Raw genomic sequence first — 19,000 nt, forward strand, 5'->3', positions numbered from 1 at the left:
GACCGCCCTGACACCCTTAAAACGCGCACAAAATCCTCCCTCACTAAACGCATGCCATGGGTCAACCACTACAATGTCTGTAGTGGGACAATACAAAAAACAGCCAGGAAACTATGGCCCACAGTTAGCACAGACCCAGATCTCAACCTCAACACCACCACCCTTATGTCATGCTACTCTCGTGGCAAGAACATTAGGGACTGGGTGATGAAGACAGATATAACAGGCATGAAACAAGCTGACTCTGTCCAGAACACCTTCTTACAATTGAGGAAAGGGTGTTTTCGTTGCCTCAACTGTGCTGTATGTAGTGCTCTTAACACTGGTGCAGACTTCCCACATCCACACACGGGGTTAGGATCCCCATTAAGCACAGGGTCACATGTACGACTAAGTACATCGTGTACCTTATCACATGCCCGTGTGGACTCGGGTACGTCGGCAAGACCGACCGTACCTTGAGGGAACGCATAGCAGGGCATAAGTCGACCTTGAGAGCTGCATTTGCTAGTGGCAGAAGTGATCAACCTGTCGCTAGACATTTTGTCAATAATGGACACAACATATCTATGTTAAGGTACATGATCATTGATCATGAACCTGATAACCTACGCAGAGGTGATCGGTCACTTCGCCTGTTACAAAGAGAAGCCAGGTGGATACACCGACTCGGTACCTTGTCCCCTAAAGGCTTAAATGAGGCCACAGGTTTCCATTGTTTTTTGTGAGTATTTTATTTACTCTACAGTGAGTTCTTCATCTCCCTGCTTGGCCTTTTATATAGTTTCTCACAGCCTCCATTTCCTATATATTAGCATATTTACTTATCAGCTTACGTACAGCTTCCTTATAATTATAGCTACTCTATATAGTTATTATGTCAGCATTCATGTTCTTCGTTTGTAACGATTACCATTTTTTAATCTGTTTTATTACATGTTGTTTCACTCGATGTATTCTCACTTTCGTTTATTATAGGTCTCCATGGCTACCTGGAAGGTGGTGCGCGCCTATTGGCTGGACGTGAGGAAGACGCAGCAGGCAGTAAGCGTCGGGTCACAGCCGCAGCGCCGGCATCACATTGTCTTAGTAACCGGAGCTGGCTGATTGCGTCATCGCCTGGGCGTGCTGGACCTGACCGGAAGCCGGTGACCGAGTGCACGGGGGGTGAGTTCTATGTTTGTTTGTCTATATATACTCGCAGTTTGTTACACTCTTTATCCTGATGAAGATGCAATAAAGCATCGAAAACGTTTGATCGAGATTGAGTCTCTGCTATTCATTTAACAAGTCTCCGTGGGTGCGTGCTGATTTCTTGCTACGTTACAGGCCACACGTGGCCATTTGCACAGGCACCGGAGCCAGCCATCTGCCGGACCAAGAGTGCCTTCCCCACTACTCTCCCTCTATATATATATATATATATATATATATATATATATATATATATATATATATATATTATGAGCAGGAAATAAGCGGCACTCAAGAGGCTTCTTTTGCGGTGAAAAAAAGTAGCAACTTTTTATTCAAACATCCAACATGTTTCGGGTACAACCCGTCATCAGGGATAAAGTGCACAGTGTAACATACATACATATATACCCATTCTAGGACACGCCCCGTAATTAAAACTTTAACTCACCCCAGCCATATCACCCAAATGCCGGTGGTTCTCTCAGTGTGCAACAGGATTTCTGTATGCAATTGCTGATGGCGTCAGGCTGGGCAACGTCTCAGGTACCATGGTAACGAAACAAAACATGGTTCCTAGACGACAAGCAATTAAAACATATTTACAATCAATGCATTTCTGATACTGTGTTATTAATACAAGTTTGTAGCAATAATTTTAAAGAAAGAGACACAGTTGTAAATGATACATTTTCATACAGATAGTAATATACTATACTTCACAGAAAGCAACTCAAACCAGCATATTCATTTAACCCTTTAGGCGACAAGCTATCTAATTTGTGAATCCACATGCTTTCACATTGTAATAATCCCTGATTCCTGTAACCACCCCCCCCCCCCCCTCCCGTACGTTCTCCGGGATATCAATAATCTTAGTTTTTAAAGCTGCATGTATGGTACAACGGTGGTTGGCCATTCTTTCTTTAAAAGTGGTGGTGGCTTTGCCCACATATAACAATCCACATGGACAAATTAATATATACACAATAAATTTAGAGGACCAGGAGAGTACATGCTTAATTACAAACTTTTTCCCAGTGTACGGATGACAGAAAGAATTGCCGGTTAGTAAAAAGCTGCAAGTAGTGCAGCCAGTACACCGTGGCTGTGTGATGGGGTCAAATGTGGCCCCATCGTACGCCAATGCCTTTGATACATCTGGAGACCAATCTTCTATATCGTCAACCATGTAATATTAAGATATTATTATTCATCAGATTTATTGACTAACTCCTATTTATTTATAGAGGTGATGCTGATCTAATGCAAAATGTACTTGATAAGCATAATGATACCAGTAGTGTAATTAAATTCACATATCTGATCAGCAAATTAAGAGTCAACTTTTTGGATGTCGATATAAGTGTAATTGAGGGTAAATGTTTGTTAAGACAACAGATAAGAACACTATTTTACGGTCTGATGGTTTCCACCCACCGACACTTAAATTCGGACTACCTTATTCCAAAATGTTAAGAGTAAAACGCATTGTTAATGACCCTGATAAAATAGAATCTGCTCTTTAACAATATGATAACCAAATTTGAACAGCGTGGTTACAATAAGAAAAATCTTCTTAAAGTAAAACAGAAAGTAATAGATACACCCCGAGCACAGACATTGGTCCAAACAAAGAGGAGGCAACACCCATTGTACCATGGGTAAATAAATTTACAACATCCAGTATGGCATCCAACAAAGCAATCAAACAATTATGGCCAACTGTCAATACTGATAAACAATTTAAAGGCCTTAATGGTACCCGCCTAATGCCGGCATACACGAGGGGCAAGAACCTTCGTGACAGATTAGTTAAATTTGATGTCACTAACCTGAATAAACCACCCTCCAGTCAACATTTTCTGTCTAAAAGCCCAGAGTGTTACCATTGTACTGGCTGCACTACTTGTAGCTTTTTACTAACTGGAAATTCTTTCTGTCATCCGTACACTGGGAAAAAGTTTGTAATTAAGCATGTGCTCTCCTACTCCTCTAAATTTATTGTGTATATATGAATCTGTGGATTGTCATATGTGGGCAAAGCCACCACCACTTTTAAAGAAAGAATGGCCAACCACCGTTGTACCATACGTGCAGCTTTAAAAACTAAAATAAGCGAACATCCAGTAGCTAGACATTTTGTATAGGCAGGACATTCCATGGCCAGTATGAGATCAAAGATTATTGATCATATCCCGGAGAACATACGGGGGGGGGGGGGGGGGGACAGGAATCAGAGATTATTACAATGTGAAAGCATGTGGATTCACAAATTAGATAGCTTGTTGTCGAAAGGGTTAAATGAGTCTGCTGGTTTGAGTTGCTTTCTGTGAAGTATAGTATATTAATATCTGCATAAAAATGTATCATTTACTTTTCCCTGTATACCGCAACTGTGTCTCTTTCTGTAAAATTATTGCTACAAACTTGTATTAATAACACAGTATCAGAAATGCATTGATTGTAAATATGTTTTTAATTGCTTGTCGTCTAGGAACCATGTTTTGTTTAGTTACCATGGTACCTGAGACATTACCAGCCTGACGCCAGCCAGTGATGTCATCAGCAATTGCATATGTAAATCCCGGTGCATGCTGAGAGAACCGCCACATTTGGGTGATATGGCTGGGGTGAGTTAAAGTTTTTATTATGGGGCGTGTCCTGGAATGGGTATATATGTATGTATGTTACACTGTGCACTTTATCCCTGACGACGGGTTGTACCCGAAACATGTTGGATGTTTGAATAAAAAGTTGCTATTTTTTTTCACTGCAAAAGAAGCCTTGAGGGCCGCTTATTGGTCAGGTCCCAACCCCAACATACATAATTAAGAAAGAGGCATACTCACCTGCGCCGTATTGTTAGTCAGCCATCATCTCTCCTCCGTTCGGCTGCTTGGAAGCGCTGATGACGTCACACCGGGCGCCGTCCAACGGACCCAGTCTGTGTCATCACCCCGCGCTCACCCACGCCGTCGGGCTTCTGATGCGACTGACCTCACATCCGGGCAGGTGGTTGCCATAGAAACAGTGCTCTAAACAATCTGTGAAGAATAAGAAAACAATCTTAAAACATACAAACAAATACATTTTAAAATAACAAGTAACAGTGCTGCGGTTATAAATCCTATAACTTCATAATATTTACTAGTAAATTTACTTATGCAAGTACTATTACAATATTTACATATAACCCGCTCCTGTCTAGTCCCCTGTTAGTCACCATACACTTTACTTATAGAACTTCACATGTACCAAATAGGTATAAATCACTAACTGGAATGGTCCTATAAAAAATGATGCAACCCTAACTGCTCATTGAGCCCTTTTGGGGCCAATGTATCCAGGCGAAAAATCCACCTGGTCTCCACCTGTAAGAGGCGCTTGCTTCTGTTGCCTCCTCTAATTGTTACCGGGACATGGTCGATTATTTTTGACCTAATGCTAGCCACACTGTGCCCATGTTGGGCACAATGCCTAGCCATTGGCTGGTCACTGTTTCCCGTGCTCAGGGCCTGTCTAATGGCCATCCTATGGTTCGCCATTCTTTCTTTAAACTGGCATTCCGTCTTGCCCACGTAGCATAACCCACAAGAATGCCAGTTTAAAGAAAGAATGGCGAACCATAGGCTGGCCATTAGACAGGCCCTGAGCACGGGAAACCGTGACCAGCCAATGTGATCAGGGGAGATGCAGAGCAGGCTCTGGACTCCTTTAGGGAGGAAGAAGCAAAGCAGCAATGTAGGGGGACATTTACTAAGATGGGAGTTATATTTCACATGGGATGGTGCTATGGGCAACCAATCAGAATCTACTTCTTACAGTGTTTATTTAGCACATTCTTGAAGATATGAGATAGCATCTTATTGGTTGCCCATAGCAACATTCCATCTGAAATAGATCTCCCATATAAGTACATTTCCCCCGTAGGACTCAGAAGCCAGGGCTTTGGAACCTGAGCTGAGTGATAGAGACACTAAACACCCCTGAGGAAGAGGAGCCTTTGCAGGTACAGAGACAGTAGGGTCTGTGCTCTGATCTTCTCCCCCATTTAAAAAGGCCCCTCACTGCTTCAATGATCAAAATAAGTATGTGCCCAGGATATTTATTTTGATTATTTTTGTAATTATTTGTATAATCAGTATTAATGTTGCAAACTGAATTTAAGCTGGGGTACACACTGTGCGAAGTGTAACCAGCACAACACTGCCACCAACTTGACCTGGAAATTTCAAGTATGCCACCAGGTCCAGGCTGCCAGTGCTTCAGCAAGTGTGTATGTACTTGCCGATGTCGGCATTGACGAAGCACTGGCAGCCTCAATGTGGGTGGCATGCTTTATCGGTTTTTTTTTTTTTGTCTCTTTGGTCAGTCCTGAGGCCCACAATTTCTAGTGGCAGCCCTGCACATACCCACTCTTAAAATTATTTAGGATACCATAGTGGGTATGAAGTATGTAACACAAAAGGCTTTCACGTTGTAGGTTACATTTTTGCCTTCATCAGTTATACAGTAGATATGACTATAGCTAGCTTTCACACGAATTATAATGTATTTCAAGAAGCTTTAAAATATACATTTATATTATACTTTCCTACTTCCCTTACTATTTTTGCCTCCATACATCTGTTGTATTGTGTATGTGGAGAGTCATTGATCACTGACAATAGAAAATGGGTTCAAGTTTTAGCATTTTTATAATAAATTATACCTGTCAAACAGTACTCACGAGAAGCCCAATATAATAGCTTTTCTAGATTTCCAATGAGCTAGCAATATTACAGCTGTAAAGTCAGGTCTTTTCAAAATGTTACTTGTTTTTTTTTATGCCCATTCTCTAGTAAACGTCATCTATGTCCCCCACGTAGATGAAGCAAGATCTTTATAGATACTATATGCTTAAATGTATGTACATTGTAAGAGATTTTTCTTTACATCATAAAACAAAGATTAGTAACCTTGGGTCATTGGTTTTTCTTGTCTGCTACACCACCTAGCCTATTGTAGAGAGAAGAGAACACCACAGCAGTAAGGAAAGACCTTACGCTTAGGGGTACATTTACTAAGATGGGAGTTTTAGTAAATATGGGATATTGCTCACAGCAATCAATCAGATTCTGCTTATTTATTTAGCACCTTTATATATATTTATATGAAATAGATAGAATCTGTTTGGTTGCTATGGGAAACATCCAATATTAGTAAATGAATCCCTTTACTGTATTGCAAAGTCAGTACAAAGGCTCAAACATCAGATGATATAGTTTGCTAAACATTCGAAAGGTATGATAACATAATTGACCAGCTTAGAACTAGAAAACGGATACCTTGGAAATGCTGAGGAATAACATATGGGCCTATTCGCTAGCCATCTGCACCTGCTGATCCTGGAGAACTTACCACAGAAAGCAGGACTTCAATTTGGAAGGTAAATAATGTAACCTATGACCTTGGCAGGAGGCCCCTACATGCACTTTATAGAAAGCTTCACTCTCCAGGGATTGGGTTCAGTCAAATAAATGACAAGATAGTTAACCTTTTACTGATCAGTGTTAAATTGTGCTTTAGTGATGCATATACATGAAACAAAGTTACATTTTTTTACTCAGTTATTTTTTAAAATTGATGTTAAGATACTATTAAACCCAGAGCGCCTAAATCCATAGGTTAACAGGATAACCGTTAACAGTCTCAGAGTTATTGCACTGGGTGCTTCAGGTTAGGTGGAAACTGCAGTAGGACAGCCTTAGCAAGGAGCTGGGGTGACATAAAAGGTGTATAGAGGTCTCCTTCTCTAAAAGTTCATGCCTGCTGCTGTCTTCTCTTGTGAATGTTGGCTGGACAATGTTGGAGCTTGTCTACATACCTGCTGGGCATCCCCCTTGGAGCATAGGACAATATGACCTAAACCCAGGTCTGGCTTTTCAATAATTGACTGAACCATTGGTCTCATAATGATTACACTTGAGCTTTAGAACCATTTCCTATGTACTGTAATACCCCGATCTCACTGCAGGTAAATTCCCGGGTCTAGCATGTAGACCCGGAAATTTGCCTTTTCAGCGCTGGTATTTTTGCAGTGTGAATGGGTCGCATACCCGGATCTCATACACAGGTAAAACCCTTCTTTTTACCCATGTTTGAGATCTGGGTCTGCAGACACAGGTTGACCCGTTCTCACTGCATAAAAACCCGTGTTAAAAGGCAAATTACCGGGTAGAACTTCTTCACTCGGGAATTTGCCTTGCAGTGAGAACGGGGGTCCATCCCTGCAGTCCCCGGCATGCCAGGTAAAAGCCATGTATTTCTCACTCACAGTGAGAACAAGGTATTAAAGGTACATTTTCTACAAATGGTTTTGATCATTCACAGAAAGCAGATAGGAGTTATTAGACAGATCAAAAAGCCACTGTCCAGAAAGAAATAATAAATGCCTGTTGCTAAATTGCGATGCTTTGGCAGATCCATTCACAAAAAGGAACATCGAAGAGTATTCTCCATCTGAATAAGTCTAAAGGTGCCCATACACGTTACAATTATTGTATCCAGTATCGGATACAATATTGCATCTCATCGCATCTCGGTTTTGCGATAAGATGACATGAGATCTAGTACAAAAAGTATGTGCTGCACACAAAAAACCAAGATGCGATATTGTATCCAATATTGGATACAATAATTGTAACGTGTATGAGCACCTTAAGGCTTCCAGCCTGCTTCTTTAGCAGAGACCCACTCCAAACACAAACACCCATAAATACCATGCTTCCATCTCTAAAAGCTAGCTTCCTGTCAATCAAACTGCAACTGCAATGCATAGGGATGGTTATTCATAAATTGCATGCACAATATACAGCACATGCGCAGTCATTTAAATATCGTCCTGAGAGCTAATACTGAGTGTTTAATTCCTTTAAACTTACAACTTAATTGTCTTTCATATATACAAAACATAGGACAATAGTACAATATAGTATATCATTTCAATTATTAGTTCACCTATTGTGAATTTAGTGAAAAATAGAAATACTGTATTAAAGTGAAAAAGGTTATGAATAGGATTCTTCAGTTGCTTCAATGAAGTCACTGAATAAGAGATCCACCATTTATGCTCATTTTTCCTTGGTTAATATGTACTTCAAAGTGTAGTTTAAACACTTACTAGCTTTAAAATATGAAAATGCTCATATTATAGTGTTAAACGGTTTTAAGTACTCCCATGCAAAGTAGATAATATGTAACCACTGCACACTGCTTCTATTAGAATACAATGTCTAATGCTTGAACCTCAACATTATCACATCGATGCAGTTTACAGGCATGGAAAGAAGTGCATGTTGCGGAATCCCTCTCCTTGGTATAGTTGTGTCCTCATGCATCCTTACTGCTAAACAGCCCCCTAGACATGCCAGGTCCTATGAAATTCTGCTACAGTACCATATACAATATAATTTCCTTTGTGCTCTGTATACACACTCAGGACCTGATTCTGGTTCACTCGCAAAAGCATATTGTCTCTCTAATGGAGAAAACCATGTGGGTATGGATCATTGGATACACAGCAACTAGGTTGACAGGCATTAGGTTGACATGGGGTTAGGTTGGCAGAGTCATTAGGTTGACATGGGGTTTTTCACTTTTTTGTCCCGAACGGCGACACAGTCAACACTAAAGTGCAACACTGCGCTCGCCTACGGGCTATTTTATTCTCCCACCATGCCCTAGTGGATGGTATGCCATGAAATACCGCCTCTCAGTCAAAAAGGTCGACAAGGTGTTTTTCACTTTTTTTTCAGCTGTTGAACTAACCCTTCATGCATGTCGACCTAGTTGTTGCAGACCTGGTGACCGTATACCATGTATGTGCACTGCAGGTGTAGCAGATATGAAATGTGCAGAGAGACTTACATTTGGGTGGGGTTTGTATTTCAAATCTATATTGCAGTGTAAAAATAGAGCAGTCAATATTTACCCTACACAGAAACAAAATAACACCAACATCTACCGTTCTCTGCACGTTACCTCTGCCCCACCAGCAGTGCACATGGTTTTGTCCTTTAGAGAGATAATTTGCTTTTGAAAGTGAACCAGCATCAGGCCCTCAGTCCCTACATAGATATTCAAGTTTTCCATATCAAAGTAATCAGCGCACAGAAAAAGAAGCCCCATGCAACAGAGTTGTGCAGGACCTGATAACTCACTCAGGCATCTCACCTGCTGCACTCCAACACATCTGATGATGACTACTTGGATGTTCTGCTGTCCTCCCAGTTATCTGGAGGAACTACATGAGTCCTGCATCTTTGCATTTGTACTGTACTCAATAGTTGGCCTGTCTCTTTCAGGGAATTGTCCATGATCTAATATCCTTCTTTTCTATGCAGGATGAACTTTCCCCCTTCTTTGAAGATGTTTTCTTGTGAGTTGGTAATGCCTCAGGCTGTACATAAATTATATGCCATACTGGTCCATCAAGGGAGCCCATTTGTGAAGCACAGCACAGGGCTGGGATGTATTTTATGACCTATCATTTCTGCTAACACTGAGGGGTAGAAGCAGTAATAAGGAAATAGAAGTGATAAAGTGCCTGGTACTTTATCACCGGCAAATCAGCTCCTGACTGTTAAGTTACAGGCTGGTTTAAAAAAAGAACAATTAGAAACTGATTGGCCGATGATAAAGTAAAGGTACCAGGCAATTTATCACTTCTCCTCCCGTTATCACTACATTATACATCTACCCCTGAGCGTGTAGCATGCACATCATGACAAAAAAAAACATCTCTTTCTGCATGGTGTACCTTCCACGGTTCATTGTCACAACAGACCTTTCAGAGTGGCCCTATTAGTTTGTTTATGCTCTCAGTAAAGACATTTTCCATGCCTTAGAGCTGCAGACATTTCCCATGTATTTTTAGGCATAGAATCCAAATATACCATCAGTAATATCATGTAAATATTTTTAGATATTTTGAAAAATGTAAATAAGTAAAATAAAGTATTTAAATCACCGTAAGTGCTTAGCAAGACTCCCTTCTGTTAGGCTATGGCAGGCATCTCCAAACTGTGGCCCTCCAGCTGTTGTGAAACTAGAAATCCCAGCATGCCTTGCCATAGTTTTAGCATTCCCTAATAGCAAAACTGTGGCAAGGCATGGTGGGACTTGTAGTTTTACAACAGCTGGAGGGCCATAGTTTGGACATGCCTGGGCTATGGGGTACTCATCCTGCCCAGACTTCTTATCCTCTAAGTCAGTGGTAGCCAACTCCAGTCCTCGAGAGCTACCAACAGTTCAAAGTTTCTTTCTCACCTCACAGATACACAGGTGCACTCATTACTGACTGACACACATTTAAAAAACCCACAGGTGGAGCTAATTATTTCACTTGTGATTCTGTGTGGAGACATGGAAAATGTGAACTGTTGGTAGCTCTCGAATACTGGAGTTGGCTACCCCTGCTCTAGGTCATCAGAATCCCCCTCCCGATCTTCGTAATTTTTCACCATGTGCTGGGGCAAAAACTTCCTATTGGTGCTGGATACCATGTTGCTAGTGATATCACAAAAAAGTGGGCAGAAACCAGTAGTGAAACCTATGGTGCTGGAGAGAAAAAACATCAAGTACACTGAATTGGTTGGGCCACATAAAATAATTTTACCTCCAGTTTACATTAAGTTGGGCCTTATGAAGAGTTTTTTTAAAGCTCTGGATAAGGAGAAACGTGCTTTCAGTTATCTGCATACCCTCCAACTGTATCGATTGAGCCGGTACAGTACCATTTTAGAATGGTCTGTACCGGCTAAATCAAAGTGTACCGAATGTACCGTTTTTTTGGCAGCTACCCCATGTGACAGCTGAAGCAGCATGGAGGAGAAAAACAGCCGAGTGGTGGTGTCACTAAAGGTGGCACCAAGAGAAGAGGGGCTGGCTGCAGTGCAGAGCTAGGCATATAAACTGTCAGCACTGCAGCCACTGGTAGCCACTTTTAATGCACCACAGCTAATCCCAGAGCAGGGGGCTGGGAGAGAATTTGAATTGTGCGTTAACGGAAGTGCATGTGGTAGAGGCTCAGGTAATGGGACTGGGGGGGGAACCGGCGGCATAGGTACCTGGGGTCCAGAGAGCAATTTTGGGGTGTATTAGATGATGCAGTGTGCCCAGTACACAATTGGAAAGGGAACATGATCATGCCCCCTTTGCCCATGACCACGCCCCCTTTCCGAATGTGTACCGGTTTCTGCCCTTCAAATGTTGGAGGGTATGTTATTTGAGGGAAATATTTCCAAAGTTAAGTCAAGCAAAGCTAAAAGAAAGCATATTTATTGACTCCCAAATAAGGAAACTGATTACAGATGAAGTACAGTATTTATGGCTAAATTGACAGAAATTGTGACTGCTGCTGAACTGATGCACTGTTCTTTCCTTAATAACCCTCCCACTGAGGATTGTGGGTGTATTCCTAGGGAACAGAAAAGAGGCCATCTACTGAATGTATCCATACCTCACAACATGATCCTCTCCAGGAGGGACAGAATGCTCTATTCCTGGACTTCTCTATTCATTTAGGATAACCATTACCCGTGAGGGCAATTTTAAATTGAGAGGGAAGTCCAGGAACAGAGCATTGTGTCCCTCCAGGAATGGGTCATGTCATGTTTACATTCCCATCTAAGCTTTTTCCCTGACAATCTGGGTAGTGTAATGCCCCTTTCCCACTGCAGCTAAAAAAGGGTAAATTGCCGATTTTCAGAGCAATTTACCGTTTTAAGGCTGCAGTGGGAAAGTGCCAGAGTTGAAATACTGTTTAAAGCTAAATGGTATTTCAACCCGTTTTTAAAATAACGTTTAAGAGGCAGTGGGAATGCCTCTTATGCCCCTTTCAGACCGCACTTTAAAAATGGTATATTGCCGTTTTTTTACCGTTTTAAAACGGTAATGTGTGCGGTCTGAAAGGTGCAGGACCACTTAACCGGTTAGAAAAAAACGTTTTTTCTAACCGGTTAAAATGCAGGGTCCTACCCGTTTCAGAACCGGTATTTTAGGCTCAAAATCGGTTCTGAAACAGTATTTAGGACCCAGCCAATGAGCTGGGTCCTAAATTCAGCACAGTGAATACTTAATGAGCGCTCATTAAGTATTCACAGCACTGGACCCCCCGCGCGCATGTCGACACCCCCGCGCGCGTGTCGACCCCCCCCCGCGTGTCGGCACCCCCCCGTGTCGACTTACCCCGTGCCGGTATCTCCGTTGTGGTTCCCGGCACTGCAGCTCAGTATGCTTGGAAAGCACTTATGAAAAAAGTGTCTTTCAGAAAATGGCTGCCCCCATACGAAAGACAGTTTTTTTAAACAGGGTTTCCTATGGGGCAGCCATTTTCTGGAAGACACTTTTTTCATAAGTGCTTTCCGAGCATACTGAGCTGCAGTGCCGGGATCCACAACGGAGGTACCGGCACGGGGTAAGTCGACACGGGGGGGGGGGGGGGGGGGGCGCCGACACGCGGGGGGGGGGGGGGCGTCGACATGCGTGGGGGGCGTCGACATGCTCTCGGTCGACACGCGCGAGGGGGGGGGGGAGCTGCACGGAGGGGAGGGCTGAAGGCTGCACTGGCTTTGACCCTGTATTTGGAAAGTTTCCAAAAACGGGTCTGCCAGTGTCAAAAAATCGGCACTTAAACGGTAATATACCGTTTAAGTGCTGCGGTGTGAAATGGGTTTTATCTGGCAGACCCGTTTTTGGAAACGTTTCCAAATACAGGGTCAAAGCCAGTTATGCGGTCTGAAAGCAGCATTAAACGTTATTTAGCCTCCAGGCAGTCCCAGTGCCTGATGAGACCTAGTAGTTCTCACTTTGTGCATGTGTAATGAGTGCACGTGCATAATAATGAGCCATATGTAATGAGTGGTTCATTAGTATGCACGTGCATTCATTACATATGCGCAAAGTGAGAACTACTAGTTCTCATCAGTCACTGGGACTGCCTGTACCCTGCATGGACCCCGTGCAGGTAAGTACAAGGGGAGGGGAGGTGGGGGCACAGGGCAGGTACAGGGGGTTAAGCACTCTTTACACTTGGGGGGGGGAGGGATTAGGCACTCTTTACACTGGGGGGGGGGGGTTAGGCACTCTACATTTTACACGGTTCACTGCAATGGGAATGGTACTTAAATGGTATTTAAAACGGTAATCTGCTGCAGTGGGAATGCTAATACCGTTTTAAATACCATTTAAGATTACCAGTACTTTAAACTGGTCTGCAGTGGGAAAGCAGCATAAATGATGAACAAGGGAACAATTTCACCAAGACCATAACAATGAAGCATTGCTACTAAGGACACTTTAAATATTCACAGTACCAATTTGTCTTTTATTCAGTTCTCTTCACAGTGTAGATAATCAAGGAAAAGAGCAATTTAATTGGCATTAAACATATTTTGAGCGAATAAAAAACAGTGAATATGAATATCAAATTACAAACAGTACTAAATGATAACGTAGAAATTACAATACGACCAGTAAACACATTATTTAGATCATTATAAAAAAGGACATAAGTCAAAATCATTCTTTGTCACTTTTGATTGGATGGCGTTCATGAGATCGTGGCTTCAGTTTCTGCCAACGGCTAGGAGGCCATAGGATGTGAGTGGCATGTGCATGCAGGAGTCCAAGAGAAACCTGTAAAACACAGTAAAGTAGTGTCAGTTATATAAATATTAACTAAAATTATATACAAAAATATAATCTAAAATAATAATCTCCAGCTTTTGCTTATCCAGTATGTCATCAGCGGGCAAAATGTGTTTATTCAATCAAGTAAGTGTAATGTTCATAGTAGCAGGAGAAGAATGTTTTTTATTATGTGGGTGTGAGTCCAATTATATGATTATTATATTGGTATGTGATTTAGACAATTCTATAATCTATGGAGATTAATAGAAGCATCACAGATTACTGGAAGGAAAATAAATTACCAACCGAGAAACGGGGGTCTCAACACATTAAAGTAATCCTATACTTCCAACCACCGCTCAATTTCTTCTCTAGGCCACAGTACTCGGGCTTAATGAAAGCAAGTCAAGTGGATGTGGGGCTATAGCTTATAGGACACATGATTTGGTGAGTCAAGTTCATTTGCATACCCGGCCTTCAGAGCCCCCTGCCTGCAGCTGCTCTGGGGAGCACTGGCCATGCCCCCAGAGTGGCAAAAATGGGGACATGACCTCGCAGGAGCGCTGCAATCCATAGGCCATGGCCCCTTAGCGCTAGGCCATGCCCCCAAATTTGCATTTGTTTACTTTAACAATTCATGTTTAGTCCTGTTGGAGAAAGAGCACTAGATAAATAACACTGTTATTATTTTTATTATTAATAATAATAATTCTCAAGTTGTTTATTTCTCTTTAAGTGGTTGCTGAATTTTCCAGTAAGAATTTGCAGTAAAAATATATATAGTAAAAGGTGACATAACGTTATTTTTACATCACCAGATTTCTCTGTACATATGATCTAACTTGCATACCATTTACTGAAAAACTATTTAGCCAAATGTCAAGACATTTAATAAAACTGCACTGAAAGATTTAAATATATATTATTATAGACAAAGAAAATGTCTGTTTTTATTTGAAAGAACACTGTGCCTTGTGTAATTATCATACAGACGCTTCAAACTTGACCTATACTTCGAAATAACTTTGTAAATATCTGTGTCACCTGAAGTTTGGCTTTAGCACTTTGACACAATGAATAAAACCGAAATTGTTCAACACATTATATATAACTGTCAAAGTAAGGCTTCCAGTATTTCTCAAGTTTACATACACAAAATATAAAACTAGAAATATAATTCTTATACAGTAGCTACCTTTATATGGAAAACAATATGTAATAGTCATCTAAAAAACAATGTACTGTACTAATAAAAAAACGTATATAAAAAGTATGTTATTTGTATTAAGACTGGTACTTTGAATCTTGATAAATTTGTGGGAGATGTTCTATTAAATAGCAGAATAAAATCTGTCCACATGGATTGCAATCTGTTCATTTTAAGAATTTGATTATGTATCGACAAGTATGGGACAATCTGTACAATATGATCAAAAGTTGTTGGCCACATTGATCTATAATCCAGTTATTTTGATGGAACATTTTCATGCGATTGATTAAATCTAAGTATCGTAAGCTGATCCAGAATCATGCATACACACTGATCATGGTTGCTCAAATAAAAAATATCAAATATAATTAAATATAGCACACTAAAAAACAACTACTGCCTTCAAAACCTTTCCAGTGAAGAATTACATCTGTAAAAAGCTCTGGATGGTGCCAAACATGTTTTTAATACATGAAGTGGGTATACTGCTCTGTGGCATAATATGAATTGGGGATACTGCTGTGTGGCATGTTATAAATTTGAGGTACCATTCTGAGATTTGTGTTTCTTCACCGTATAGGTTAAGATACCTTATCGGATTACTGGTGTCTGGTGGTGTGCTGTGGAAAAAATAAATTGTGGCCCTCCATTCAAAGTAATATTCATAATATGGCCCTCCAAATAAATGTGCCCTAACACTATGGAAGTCTTAACGTATACTGTATATTATCATTCCTGTATTAGAGACAGAAAAAAAGCCAGCCTATTAAAGTATAGTATTTGCCCCTTCTTATACTACAGGTCGAGTATCCCGTATCCGAATATCCGTTATCCGAATTATTCCGAAATACGGACATTCCAGAAAGTGAAATTTTTTTTTTTTTTGCTAAAAACTCACTGGGGACATTTGTAACAGCATCACTGGGGACATGATATGTAACTGGCACTATATATGTGCAAGACAATGATTGCTTGGCATTCAAATTCAGTGCTGAGATAGTACACACATTTTGTTTCACGTTTTGAAACCTTGTTTTTTGAACAATTAAAATATATTTGTGTGTATTTTATGTGGTAATAAAATATATTTGTGTGTATATTATGTGTTTATACAGCATAAATGCAAGATACTTCAAAATACATCATTGAAATATTAAAATATTCCGAAATACGGAATAATCCGTTATCCAAAATTCTCCTGGTCCCGAGCATTTTGGATAAGGGATACTCAACCTGTATTATCTAGTTACCATATTTTTATTAGAAATGTGGTCTCCCGCATTTAATGACCGTCACCACTCATTGAATGGGCAGCAAACTCTAGAACGTTACTAAAGTATCATCCACTCCATAACCTGGAAAAAATTACCTGCAGTATGTTTATCATTTTATGGGGAAGATGTACTGAAACTTGGAGAGTGATCAAGTGGAGAGAGGTAAACTGCCAGCCAACCAGCTACTACTGTGACTGTCATTTAAAATACAGACTAAAATACCAGTTAGGAGGCTGGGACTTTATCTCTCTCCATGATACCACTTTCTAATGCTTAATACAACTGCCCTTAGGGCTTTTATATCATAGCATTGTTTCTGCATTATTGAGATTACATAAAATATCATTGGAAATGATAATTGAGCTTTCAAAAACTGCACCTAAAATATCAAGAAAGAAGCAACTTCAAATTGATAAATAAAAACATTTGCAACGGTACACACTTTAGGTGTGTCAACAAGGCAACAACATAAATGCAATAATTTAGTTTTATTTGAAACATTTATAAACCTGTATTAATACTAAACAAAAATGCCCCTGTAAAAAGTAAAGACAGTATTGGTACCATAGATCAGGGCTCGGAGTACAATTGTTGCACAGAATGAAAAATAAATACAGCTACACATATTCAGAATACTAAACAAAATTCCAAACCTACTTTTGATTTAAAAAAAAACCATAAAAACATTCACTTATGCAGTTTGGGAATTTACACCACACTGTATCCGTTCGTATGAATGATTTCCTTCACATAATGTAGCTATTTGAAAGGATGTTGTATGAATGTCTTAAATTCAGTCAATTTTGTGCACTGTATTTTGGCAAAAACACAATAAAACACTCCCTTTTGGAAATTATAACGTGCACATAGCTATTATTACTATCCAACATCACCCAAACATATCGCAGCTGTGGTCATGTTCTGAATATTTTTTTATTGATATCTGAAAGGTTAAATAAACTGATGGAAAGAACTCGGATCCTGCCTAATGATTTGTTTAGTAATGTTTACATTTCAATCAAGCAGAATAGCAGAAACCAACTACTCCTGTTTAAATGGAAGGACATATTTGCTATAAAGTGGTTTTGTAAATAAAAATAGTGACCTTTACAGACAAGATTTTCAAATATTTGTAAATACACATGCACCTCTTGACATTTCTATTTAAAATTGAATTGCTCATGTATCAAAGAGAGAGAGAGAGAGAGAGAGAGAGAGATAGTAAAACAATTTAACCAAAATTCCAATTCAGTGAATAATTTATGCCGACTGAAGTATCAATGCGTATTACAGTGCGTGGAACACAAAGAGGCTAATCTGCATACATCATCATGTGGAATGTTTTTTATTTCCTTATGTAGAGAATTTATGGAATAGTATATATACAGATGGAGCTGGTCTCTTCTTTGCTGGCGCTGCGCCAGCACCAGAATCTGGCAGAGAGGCGCCCCATCTGACTGAGACGCGCGTGCGTCTCAGTTTCCCATCGGCGAGGGACGGGAACCCTGTCCGTCTCCGCTTCAGGGAGACGGACAGGGTTAGGGGGGGGGGTGACAAGGCGGCGGGGACCCCGGGCGAACCTTGGTGAGGTGGCGTTCCCTTACGGCGGCTAGCGAATCTTCCACCATCCCCTGCAAGAGCTAGACCCACTCCATCTGTAGAACTTTAAAAAATATATATTCCCCACAGTATGTCCACCTTCCATTTGTAGGATAACATTTAAGAAAAATCTCCATTGTTAGACCAAAATCAGCTTTGGTCTGTTCACAGCAGGGCACATAGGGGGAAATCCATTTACAATCACTCACCAGCCAATGGATTTCCCTGTTTGGATCTGCCGAGTGTAAGTCTAGACTTACTCGGTGCTGTGATGGCCGTGGAATCCAACAGCTGAGTGCCACGTACATTTTCCAGGGCACTCTTAAAATGCCAGGTTGCAGCCCATATGAAAAGCTCCTGTCGTCCTTTACCATGTCAACCTATTGATTGTGTTGACATTTTGACTATGTTGACCTTTTTTGTGTGTCAGCCCATCGCCTGTTGACCAATAATGGTCAACTTACCTGCTCCTGAAGAAGCTGGGTGTTTGACCCAGGGAAACGCGTTGAGCCTTATACCACTGGACACTCATCTCAATTGCATCACCAACCGGGCCAACTTCATACCACAGCTGACAAACGCACCGTGCCTTTGCACCACCCCATCCGGACTCATCATCCGAGGCAGCGACTGGATATTCCAACACATCCTCCAGGTTTACCATCTTTTCCCACCAGAGGAACCTAATTTCTCCAACTGGACTCTGTGTTTTGGGACTGCCATTGGCCACCTGGCTATTTGCTGCTATATGGGACTACCATCTGCGACGTCTGTGTGGTAATATACAAATCTAAATGCCCGTATGAATTATTATGATGCATATCCAATGTCCAGGAATATGATTTTATTGTAACCCCCTGTTTTATATATCAAATTACCTATAAAGTGGTACAGCTATTTTAGCATTCTTATTGATAATAAAATTGTAAAAGATACCGTTCTGTATATCATATTTTTTATTCTATACAGCCAGCGCTGGTACATTCTCTTTTTCCTTGTACTTATTTCGAGACCTGACAAGTCTCAGTACCAGCTGCAGTTAGTAGCG

The 19,000-nt window shown here is 40.7% G+C and overlaps 1 protein-coding gene across 1 annotated transcript in view; it reads right to left on the bottom strand.

Annotated features, from left to right (window-relative positions):
• Positions 1–13,542: 13,542 nt before the first annotated feature.
• IMMP2L (inner mitochondrial membrane peptidase subunit 2) overlaps positions 13,543–19,000 on the bottom strand; it is a 990,168-nt gene continuing 984,710 nt past the window's right edge. The window contains exon 6 of the mRNA XM_083182733.1: positions 13,543–13,875. Coding sequence (XP_083038859.1) covers positions 13,759–13,875 — 117 coding nt within the window. The 3' untranslated portion in view covers positions 13,543–13,758. The remainder of the gene's footprint in view (positions 13,876–19,000) is intronic.

This window comes from Crinia signifera, chromosome 4, assembly GCF_055691185.1.
Source record: "Crinia signifera chromosome 4, ASM5569118v1, whole genome shotgun sequence".
Taxonomy (NCBI): Eukaryota; Metazoa; Chordata; class Amphibia; order Anura; family Myobatrachidae; genus Crinia; species Crinia signifera.